This window comes from Papio anubis, chromosome 7 (genome assembly GCF_008728515.1).
Source record: "Papio anubis isolate 15944 chromosome 7, Panubis1.0, whole genome shotgun sequence".
NCBI classification, from domain to species: domain Eukaryota; kingdom Metazoa; phylum Chordata; class Mammalia; order Primates; family Cercopithecidae; genus Papio; species Papio anubis.
The window spans coordinates 147,278,870-147,291,177 of record NC_044982.1 but is presented as its reverse complement, the minus strand read 5'-3'; the positions used below and the strand labels follow the sequence as shown (position 1 = coordinate 147,291,177).

The following is a 12,308-nucleotide window of genomic DNA, read 5'->3' as shown; positions in this document are numbered from 1 at the left end:
AAAATACGTTTCTAATAAATAGCAGGGGAAACACATTGGGTTATCTGGCCAGAACTGTCTTCACTGTAAATGTCCTCTTCTCCTCTCCAGTCTGGCAGTGATATAGCTGCCATGTTCCCAGAATGACCCCAAACCTTGCTGGGTTGGACAAGTTGGTTGAGCCAGGCGTAGGCCCCTGACCCAGCTGGATCACTCAGGCTCTTCTCTAGGATTGCAGAATTGAGCCAACCTCTGAATGACTAACCACAGCATATGCTCTTGGGAACCAAAGAAAGCTGCCTCCCACCAAAATCCTTTTCACAGGTTTGTTTCTGCTGAAGCCAGGTTCTTATTACTTGCAGCCAGCTTTTAAAAAAACTCTTTATTATTATACAAAATGTCAAGCATCCAAAGTAGAATGGTATAACAGATTCTCAGCAATTAGCTGCAACAATGACCAGTCTTGTGTCATCTTGAACCCTACTTGCTTCCACTTACCTTTGGATTAAATTACATGAACTTATTTCATTTATGAATATTTCTGTATACAGCTAGTATTCCCTTGTGAAAATATGTATGATCACACAAATTAAAACATACCTTTACTGAGTTTCTGCATCTGCTTTTCATATTCTTCTGGAGGGATCTGAGTATGAAACACGGAGGAAAAGTTGTCTTCATTCTCATGAGAAGGACCTGTTGATTTAAAAAATCATCTGTTCAATGCTCACAAAATAAATTAAGAAGTTGTCTACAAAGTTGTTTTTAAAAGATAACATTTAATATTCTCTCCAGTATTCCTCAATCCCCTCCAGACATACAAATTTCTTAAGACAATGTCAATGTCACCTCCAAGTAGAAATGACAATCATCTTTGTATAGAGGAGCCAATGAAACAAACTATAGGAGCTAAGATAGTTAAACAGCATTTCCCTGGAACTTAAGCACAAAAAAAAACGTGTAACAGTGTGCTAAAATATCACATTAACTCTCCAGAGACAATGCACCCAAATCTTGATGCTCATAATACAGAGAATATGCACACTGAGTAAATATAATTGTGATTTTCTTTAGGTCCTCAGGGTGGAGACTTCAAATATGTGATCAGTCATTAAGATGAAAGCATGTGAAAGATAACTTGGGAGACTCTTAGCAATTAACTTTCTTCTTTTCTAATGTATTTTCTTGGCACCTCCATAAAGAAAATAGGACATTGTGTTTTTCAACTTCTTTGTTTCAATGTAGTTTATTTTTAAGATCTCCTACTAGCTAATTTGGACACTGTATATTTGCAAGATGCTGCTAACATAAACATTTTATTACAAGTGTGTCTCTATACCCTGACGTGAGAGAATCTGCTACGTTGTGGCACAGAAATGGTTCTGCCTCAGAAAACATGGGAAGTCTTGAGGATATTACAGGATCCACCACCTCTCCCAGAAAGCAAATCAAGTTCAGACACCCCCTATGAGCTGATACAGACAAAGAAAGCAGGCAGAAGATACATTTACCCTCAACACACAACCACCAAATTCAAAACGCAAAACTTCTGCTATAAACACTAATTCATCAACACCAATTCCCTAATTTGGAGTTCATAATAATGAATTAGGAACTGGGGTTGACATTATACTGTTAGTCTTTGTACAATCTTTGATGAGTTAATCAAGCAAATTTGTGGTGTAAGCCTGGGGAGAGAGGGGTAAACTACTTAGAAAACAAAAAGGTTTAAAATTGTTTTTGAACTTTCATTTTTTTCGTGCAACCACTATTAAGAGATCTTCAATATTCATTAAAATCAGTTTAAGTTACATTTACATCATAGTCCTGAAGTGGTAATACATTTATTTTCTATCCCATAATTCCTTTAGGATAACCATTTCACTCAATTTTATACTAAAACACCTGTAAAGACATAAAAGTATGAAAATTTACAATACTGCAAACCCTCACAGGTGATCAGCGACTATCTGAGGCCAGTGTCACGCAGGTGGTAAGAAGAAGGTGAAATTACTCTTGTGACCCTGTGGCTCTTTGCCCATCATCCCAGTGGTATTCACTGCCTCAGAGAGAGGTGGGTACTACCTACAACAAGGGTGCCATCGATCAGCTTTGAGTTTAAAAGACAAGAGTTTAAAAGTTGGGCATTCAGTTGCAAGAGGCTAACCCTTGAGGGGAAAAAAAATTTCTGAATTCCAAAAGTCTCCCTTTAGAAAGTTCTTCCTTCTTTTTCAGAAATAACGTAGAAGAAATTATGGAATTAACCATTTAGTAGCCATCATAATAATTGACTCAGGTAAGTATCGTCAATGAACGATAAAACTAGTGGGTGACAGTTTGAGGAATAATAGGATAATAGCCTCAAAGCATCTCTCTCCCCACAAGATAATGTATTAATTACCAAAGGAAAAATAGTAACTTTACCATGGAGAAACCTGGTAGACACCATTTTCATCTAAAGTTAACATTGTGAGTGTCGGGACCATCACCATCACGCATTTCCTGATCTGATCCATTGAGAAGGACACTATCACTTCTGTGGGATTCCTGCCAAAAACACATAACCTGAACCTAACCGAGCAGAAACCAACCAACCCAAACTAGAGGACATGGTGCAAAATAATAGGCCTACTATCTTCCAAAATGTCTATGTCATAAAACACAGAGACTAAAAGGTATGACGGGAATTATAATGCATAGCCTGAGATTTTTCTTCTGCTAGAAAGGATATTCATGGGACAATTGGCAAAATCTCAATAAAGCCTATTGATAATTGCATAACAATCATTTCCTGATTTATATGTATAATCGTGCATGTATGTGTGTATATGTGTGTCCTTGTGTGGAGAGGGAGAGAGAAAAGAGAATGTGGTAAAATTTCATCATTTGGAGACTCTGGATAAAGAGTGTTTGAGAATCCTTTGTACTTTTCTTCTGACTTCAAATTTGAAGTTACATCAAAATTAAAAGTTAATAAGAAAATTTTTAAAATTCCTCTCTTCACCACAAACATTCATGTGAGAAGGAAACAAAAAAAAATCTCCCTTTAGAGATCATGAGCCAAAAGTTTGATGATTGAGCACAGTTTTTCATGTGAGTCCTGAAAGAGGACGACTGCAGGATGCGATTTAAATTGCTTACTGCCACCCATGGAAGAAATTAAAACCCATCCCAAATAAGGATCTGGAGGACCTAGAAGACTGCAGAGGGGATGAGTTTAGAGCAGACACAAGTGATACAGGTATTAAGCTGCTCCCCGGCACAGCCCCTGGAGGTGAAATCCTGGAGGTGCATAGAGAACCTGAAGAGGACGGAGAAGCCCAGAGCAGAGTGAGCTCTGCCTCACTGTACACCTGGAACTGAAGGGAGACCCCGCACACAGGAACACAGTGCTCTCCATCCACCCACGACAGCTGCAGAGAAGCAAAGGCAGTGTGGCATGCTTACAGGGAGACAGGGGCTGAAGTCATCTGTCTCTCTCTCCCCCATCCCCCAGTCACAGACACACACACACACACACACACACACACACACAGTTCCCCATGGTTGGCTGGCCTGTGGCTTGAAGGAGACCAGAAGCCCTCACACGCCCCTGTGAAGACGACTGGGGTCGCGATGAGGGGGTGGCACACAGCCTCCCACCAGAGAGGATGTGGCAGGGACCACATAGAACATCAGCATCTGCTGGCAGATGGCAAAGGCTAAATGGGACCAGCTACAAGTCAGCGGACGCCCCAGCTGGCTTCCCATATCCACAGACCAAGCGGGACAGGATGCCTCTGAGAGAACAGCAAGGACCAGATGCACGCGCCACCCCCCACCACCCCCAGGCCATGATGCTACACAAGCGTCCTCCCGAACCCAGACACCACCCTGAGAAAAGGCAGGGAGAAACAGAAAGGGAAAAAGGGCCTCATTTCTGAATACTGAACTGTACAATTTTTAGATGTCCTACACAAGTATAATAAATCCTCTCTTAACATCATCTGTAGATTCTTGGAAACTGTGACTTTAAGCAAAACGACATATAACAAAACCAATTTTACCACAGTCTTATAAATATAAATAAGAATTAAGTTTCTATGGCACATTTCTGGTCACAAAAACATTATTAAACTTCTAAATAAAGACCAAAACACTTCTAATATTAAACACTGACATAAATGTGGGCTATAAGTATATTTAAGAAAAATTAATAAAAATAAATAAGGTAATTATTTACCAGCTTATTCCAATTCAGAGTCTCGGGTGGCCAGAGTCTCTCTTGGCAGCTCAGAGTTCCAGGCAGGAACGCACCCTGGACAGGATGCCATGGCAAGGTGCACTCAGACGCACCCACACTCACTCACAGTGGAACCACGTAGATAACCTAACATGCGTATCTGTGAGATGGAGAGGAAACCGGAGTGTCTGCAGAAAACCCAGGCAGACAGGGGGAAGACAAACAAACTCCATACAGACAGTGGCCCTAGCTGGGAATCCTTTTTTTTGTTTCTCATCGATGTTATGATAAAATGACATTGAGCCCAGCGTGGTGGCTCACACCTGTAATCCTGGCACTTTGGGAGGCCGAGAGGAATCTCTTGAGCCCAGGAGTTTAAGACCAGCCTGGGCAAGATGGCAAGACCCCATCTCTACAGAAAATTTAAACATTAGCTGGGCATGGTGGCATGCACCTGTAGTCTGTTACTCAGGAGGCTGAGGTGGGAGGATCCCTTGAGCCCAGGAATTCAAGGTGGCAGTGAGCAGTGATCATGCCACTGCACTCCAGCCTGGGCAACAAAATGAGATCCTGTCTCTAAAAATAAAAATTAAAAAAATTAAAAATAAAAAAACACGATGTTGAATGAAATGATGTCATTCGAGGACCTACTGTTATCAGCGGCCATGCAACCTTTGCGTACTGAAACAGCGCAGGGGCAGACTTAGATCTAGATGGAAGGCAGCCCCTTGACTCAGAGATAAAAGGAAAAAATCACCCAGAAACCAGAGTCCCCATCTCCTTGAGCAACAACACTGTTTCTTGAGGCAGTTCAAATGCGTTACTCAACTGCCGTCAGACTTCTTTCTGCATCTCTTCAGAGGCTGCAACTCTTAGAAAACAACTGCACAGAAAGGAGGCAGATACGAGCAATAAAGATGTACTCCTGCAAGCAAATCCTCACAGTGGAGACAGAGGTGTGATGCTAAGAGCCCTGAAAGGCTTGTCCCCAGAACTACATCAGTTATAGGTATCAAATCCGAACCAGCACAGCAGAGCCTCAGTAGTGAATGTCCGCTAGACACTCAAAACTGAAATGGCAGCTGGGCACAGCAACCTAAGCTGCAACCAGTGATTTAAAATCACAATTTTACCAGCATCCAGATGGACCACGAGCAGACTCAAGGCAGATGTGCCTTTTTGCTCTGTTGGCAAATGGCAGGTGTGGATGGATTTTACCTCACTGGAGGATGAGAAGACACAGAAGGAAAAACATGAAAAACAAATGAAACAGCAGCCTGGTCATCAATGGGACAGCAGACATTTTGAAAATACTTATACAAATCATACAATTTCTAAAAACATTTTGGCATCCTCAATACATCAAAATACATGACATTTGTGAAATTAGAGGAGTAAGTCACAGGAAAGAACTGATGAATGTAAAAAGACAAGAGGATGGGATTATAAAAATAAAGGGGGAAGAAGGGGGGAACTGAGTGAAATGAGGGCTTGTAAGAAAACCAATGTGAGAGTGTATCTTTTAATAGGCTAGTTTAAAAGAGTACACTCATTGCCTCACCTAACATGTACATCACTAGACATAACAGTGATTTTCCTGTTAGACCCTAATGGTTTTCCTGTTTGGACTTCTCTCCTTCCCCCCTTCCAATCTTCCATTCTTGCTTTCTTCCTTCCTCTTTCCTCCCTCCCTCCCTTTCTTCCTTTCTTTTAATGCTCATTTTCTTGTCTTTTATTTTTCCTTTCTCCTTTATAAACCATAATCCTAACTATACTACAATTTGGAAAGTTTGCACTTTAATTTGAAGTCTAAGTTATATAAACATATTTTTTCTATATTAAGAAAGTCAAGAACAAAAAAATGGTTTTCTGCCCCTCCTCTAAAGTAACACAGGGAATTCAGAATTGTTTTACTTACCCTCACCTTTTTCTCCCACTTTTCAGCCTCTGTTAATATAATCTGGACTTTTAGGCCTACCTATTGTTATTCTTATCTTCTAGTGTAGAGTAATTCTTGGATTTATAAACATACATTTCTTTCTGTTCACCTCTGTGTTTGGCTGATTATAATGCTCACAGATAATTCCTTTATATAGCAACTTCTCTAATCCTGGATTGTACATTGTGACTCATTTGCTGGTTGCCTAGAGTGTGTTTTCAAGTATATTTATTCCAAAGACAATATTAGCAGTGAATTATCCACACAACCATATCTAAGAATGTCTTTCTGCTGTCTTCACGCCACAGTAACAGAGGCAATATGTAATCCCTAGTTACTATATTTTTCCTTTATTGCAAGAAAGAAATCTGAATTCAGCTTCCATTTTTATAGGTAAAATAAGATTATTCTAATTTGCGCCTGGATGCTTGTAAGATTTCTTCGGGCCTTCCCACGGTTCAGAATTCTTGCGTGTGTATATATGGGTATTGGCCTTTTATCATTAATAGTGCATATATAATATTTTTTAAATCACAAGTTTCCTTTGATCATTGTTTCTGTAACAGTTATACTGGTTTACTTTCTCAGAAATTTCTATAATTTTTAGCTGGAATTCCTATTCCCTATCTCCACACTTATCATTTACTTCATCATTTCTTCAACTATTTATCCCTTCGTGTTGTGGAGCATCGTTCACTGCCTTGATTCTCCTGCGGTCTTAATTGTGCTCGTTACTCTGATAGGTACATTTTTCCTATCTTTCCATGTAATCCTTTCTCATCTTAGCTTCTTTTTTAAATCATCCTCTTGTCATTTCATGTTAGTATACTCTTTCTTCAAGGTCGTCTTTTTTGGTTTCACAAATAATATGCATTTTCTACTGTATTGAAGGAGTACAATCAGTTTTCAGAAACTAATAAAAGCATAATTATATTGAAAGACCTTAACAGAACTCTCTAAGATGAATGCAAATCAAGTAGACAAGTAATATGGACATTTTGCATATTTCAAAATTTGTTCTACACAGAGAGAAATAGTCCTTCTTTTCAAGTGCCCATGGAACACTTATAAAAGTTAATCATATATTAGGTGAATTTTCACTGGCGGTATTAATCATATTACAGGCAAAACAATTCTTTGTGTGGAGTTCCCTTATGCAAGTCCTGACCTTTAGCAAACTTGGCCCCCGGCATAGTGGCATAAATTCCAGTAATTCCCTCATTCTCCCCTGCAGCACATCCTTACGACAGCCAAAAATGCACACATCCAAATGTCTCCTACAATGAGAACCTCTCTACTAGACTATAAAGATTTCAACAAATTCAAAATATCCAAAAACAGTTCTAAGAGGGAAGTTTATAGCAATAAATGCCTACATTATAAAAGAAGAAAGATCTCAAATAAGTAGCCTGACATTATGCTTCAAGGAACTGGAAAAATAACAAACTAAACCCAAAGTTAGCAGAAGGAAGAAAATAATAAAGATCAGAACAGAAATAAATCAAATAGAGGATAGAAAAGCCACCAGGAAGGGGAAATCAATAAAGCTAAGAGTTGTTTTTTTGAAAAATCAAACAAAATCAACAAAAGTTAGACTGAGAAAAAACAGAAGACTCAAATATCTAAAATCAGAAATGAAAACAAAAAAATTACAACAGACACCTAAGAAATAAAAAGTATCAAAAGGGACTATTATGAATAATTATGTGTCAACAAATTTCATAACCTAGAGAAAATGGATAAATTCCTAGAAAAATATAAACTACCAATATTGAATCAGGAAGAAACAGAAAGCCTGAACAGATCTACAATAAACACAGAGATTGAAGTAGTAATTAAAAACCTCCCCACAAAGCAAACCCCAGGACCAGATGGTTTCATGGCTGAATTCCACCAAACTCTCAAAGAAGAATTAATACCAATACTTCTTAAACTCTTCCAAAAAAAAAAAAAACAGCTAGAGGGGATACTTTCTAACACATTTTATGAGGCCAGTATCACCTTGATACCTGAGCCACACGAAGACTCTACACAAAAAAGAAAATTACAGGCCAGGAATCTCTGATGAACATTGATGTAAACATCCTCTATAAAATATTACCAAACCAAATTCACAATATATCAAAAAGACTACACACCATGATCAAGTGGGATTTATTCCTGGCAGGTAAGGGTGGTTTAACGTATGTAAATCAATCAATGTGATACATAAATAACATTAACAGACTGAAAGACAAAAACCACATGATCATTTCAATTGATGCAGAAAAAGCATTTGACAAAGTTCAGCATCCTTTCTTGATAAAAACTCTCAAGAGTTTAGGTATAGAAGAAAATTTCCTCAACATAATAAAGGCCATTTATAAAAAGTTCACAGTTAACATCATAATCAATGGGGAAAAACGGAAAGCTTTTCCTCTAAGATCTAGTACAAGGTAGGGATGCCCACTCTCACCACTTCTATTCAGCATAGTACTGGAAGCACCAGCAAGAGCAATCTGACAAGAAAAAGAAATAATAAGCATCCAAATCAGAAAGGAAGAAGCAAAATTATCTGTACTTGCAGATGACATGATTTTGTATGTAGAAAACCTCAAAGATTCCACCAAAAAAAAACCTATTAGAAGTAATAAATAAATTCAGAAAAGTTGTAAAGTACAAAATCAACATATAAAAACCCGTGGCATTTCTATACACAAACAAGCTAGCCTAAAAAAGTCAAGAAAACAATCTCATTTATGATAGCATCAAAAAAATCAAATGAAGTGCTTAGGAATAAATTAAACCAAGGAGGTAAAAGACCTGGACACTAAAAACCATAAAACATTGGTGAAAGAGATTCAAGAGGACACAAATAAATGGAAGGATATTCCATGCTCATGGATCAAAAAATTTAGTATTGTGATAAAGTCCACACTACCCAAAGCAACCGCCATCAAAATCTCAACAATATTTTTCACAGAAATAGAAATCCTAAACTTCATATGGAACCACAAAAGACCCCAAATGGCCAAACCAATTCTGAAAAAGAAAAACTAAAGTTGAAGGCATCACACAGAAAGGTAATCAAATTAGTATTAGCAATGTAATCAAAACAGTATAATACTGGCATAAAAACAGACACACAGACCAGCAGAACAGAATACAAATCCCAGAAATAAATCCAAACATATATAGTCAATTAAGTTTTAACAAGGGCCCAAGAAGACGCAAGGGGGAAAAGGTAGTCTCTTCAATAAACAGGTGCTGGGAAAACTGGAATTCCACATCCAAAAGAATGAAATTGGACTCTTATCTTACACCATACACAAAAATCAACTCAAAATGAATAAAAGACCTAAGCATAAAATCTGAAACTATAAAACTCCTAGAAGAAATCATAGAAGGAAAGTGCCTTAACATCGCCCTGGGCAATGATTCTTGGGTATCACACCAAAAGTTCAGAATAAAAGAGCAAAAATAAATAAATGGGACTACATCAAACTAAGAAAGTTCTGCATAGCAAAGGAAACAATCAATAAAAGAAAAAAACCTACAGATTGGGAAAAACATTTGCAAATCACATATCTGATAAGGTGTTAATATTCAAAATTTATAAAGAACTCATACAACTCAATAGCAAGAAAATATAGCCTGATTAAAAATGGGCAAGGTGAATAGATACTTTTTCAAAGAAAATATAAAAATGACCAACAATATGAAAAGGTGCTCAACATCACTAATCATCAGGGAAATGTAAATCAACACTACTGTGAGATAACACCTTGTTAGGAAAGCTATTATAAAAAAGACAGGAGATAACAAATTATTGGTGAGGATGTGGAGAAGAGGGAACCCTTGTATACTGTTTGAGGGAATATAGATTGGTGGAGCCATTATGAAAAACAGTATGAAGATTTCTAAAGAAATTAAAAATAGAAAGAATTACCATACGACCCAGCAATTCCTCTTCTGGGTATATACCCAAAGAAAATGAAATCACCACCTCATAAAGACATCTGCACACCCATGTTTATTGCACCATCATTCACAATAGCCAAGATATGGAAACAAACCAGGTGGCCATTGGCAGATGAATGGATAAAGCAACTGTAACACACACACACACACACACACACACACACACACACACACACAAAGGAATATTATTCAGCCTTAAAAAAGGAGGACCTGCCATTTGCCACAACATGGGTAGACCTGGAGGACATAATACTACGTGAAATAAGGCAGACACAGAAAAAAAAATACTGTATGATCTCACTTATATGTGGAATTCAAAAAAAAAGGAAAAAGTCAAATATACAGAGAAAGGAAATAAAACAATGATTACCTGGGGAGGGAACACTGGGAGGAAATGGGAAAATGTAGGTCAAAGGATAAAAAGTAGCAGATATGTAGGACTAACAAGTCTAAAGATCTAATGTACAGCTCAAGGACTATAATTGATAATAGTGTATTACATTCAGGAATTTTGCTAAATGAGTAGATTACAGCTGCTCTTCCCATGATGGGGGGTTGAGGAGAGGAAATGGGTAACTATGTGAGGTGACTGATACGTTAATTTGTTTCACTATAGTAAACATTTTACTACATATATTTATAGATATACATATATGTATCTCATATCATGTTGTATACCTTAAATATACACAGTAAAATTTATTTTTAAAAATATCAAAACCATGACAATATTATGAGACTTTATATTCATTTTTAAAATATAGGACTTATACAAAATTCTGGAGAAGAAAAGAAAGTCATCATCATTTTCTAAGTAACTATTAGATCAATGAGGAAATAAAAACATGGTAACGTCTTGTGGAAAATAATGAAAATGATGATACCACATACAGGAGTATGCTATAGAGATAAAGCTATGTTCAGAAACAAATTCATAGCAATGATGCTTTCATCATTTTTTTAATTTTTATTTGTATTTTAGATTTCGGGGGTACACTACAGGCTTGTTACAAGGGTATACTGCATGACGCTGAGGTTTGGATTTTTATTGATCCCATCACCCAGATAGTAAACATAGTACTCAATAGAAAGTTTTTCAACCCTTGCCCCATCTCTCCTTCCCTCCTTATGGAGTCCCTGGCATCTACTGTTCCCATGTTTACGTCCATGGGTACCCAGGGTTTAGCTCCCACTTGTAAGTGAGAACATGCAATGTCTAGTTTTGTTTCTGTGTTAATTCACTTAGGATAATGGCCTCCAGCTGCATCCATGTTGCCACAAAGGACACGATTTTGTTCTTTTTTATGGCTGCATAGTATTCCATGGTATATATAAACCACATTTTCTTTATCAAATCCACCATTGATGGGCATCTAGGTTGGTTCCACATCTTTACTATTATGAATAGTGCTGTGATGAACATATGTGTGCAGGTGTCTTTTTGGTAGAACAATTTATTTCCCTTTGGGTATACACCCAGGAATGGGATTGCTGGGTTGAATGGTAGTTATATTTTTAGTTATTTGAGAAATCTCAAAACTGCTTTCCACAATGGCTGAACTAATTTACATTTCCACCAGCAGTGTACAAACATTTCCTTTACTCTGCAGCCTCACCAATGCCTGTTATTTTTTCACTTTTTAATACTAGTCATTCTGACTTGTGTGAGATGGTATCTCATTGTGGTTTTTCTTTGCAATTCTCTGATGATTAGTGGTGTTAAGCCTTTTTTCATACACTTGTATTCTTTTGAGAAGTGTCTCTTCATGTCGTTTGCCCACTTTTTAATGGGGTTATTTGGTTTTTGTTTGTTCAATTCCTTATAGATTTTGCATAATAGTCCTTGGTTGGAGGCACAGTTTGCAAATACCTTCTCCCATTTTATAGGTTGTCTGTTTATTGTATTGATATTTTCTTTTGCCGCACAGAAGTTAGTTTAATTAGGTTCCAATTGTCAATTTTTGTTTTTGTTGCAATTGCTTTTGAGAATGCAGTCATAAAATCTTTGCCTAGGCCAATATCCAGAAGAGTATTTCCTAGGTTTTCTTCTAGAATTTTTACAGTTTGGGGTCTTACATTTAAATCTTTAATCTATCTTCAGTTGATTTCTGTACATGGTAAGAGGTAGAGGTCCAGTTTTATCCCTCTTCCTATGGCTAGCCAGTTTTCCCAGCACCACTCCTTAAGCAGGGCTGCAAATAGCAATTT

At 37.5% G+C, this 12,308-nt stretch overlaps 1 protein-coding gene across 3 annotated transcripts in view; it reads right to left on the bottom strand.

The window, feature by feature from the left end:
• The window catches only part of FSIP1 (fibrous sheath interacting protein 1), a 188,360-nt gene that overhangs the window by 145,085 nt on the left and 30,967 nt on the right, over positions 1-12,308 (bottom strand). For all 3 annotated transcript variants that reach the window (XM_021940414.2, XM_017960512.3, XM_003900754.5), the window contains exon 6: positions 580-675. In XM_021940414.2, the coding sequence (XP_021796106.2) occupies positions 580-675 (96 nt within the window). The remainder of the gene's footprint in view (positions 1-579; positions 676-12,308) is intronic.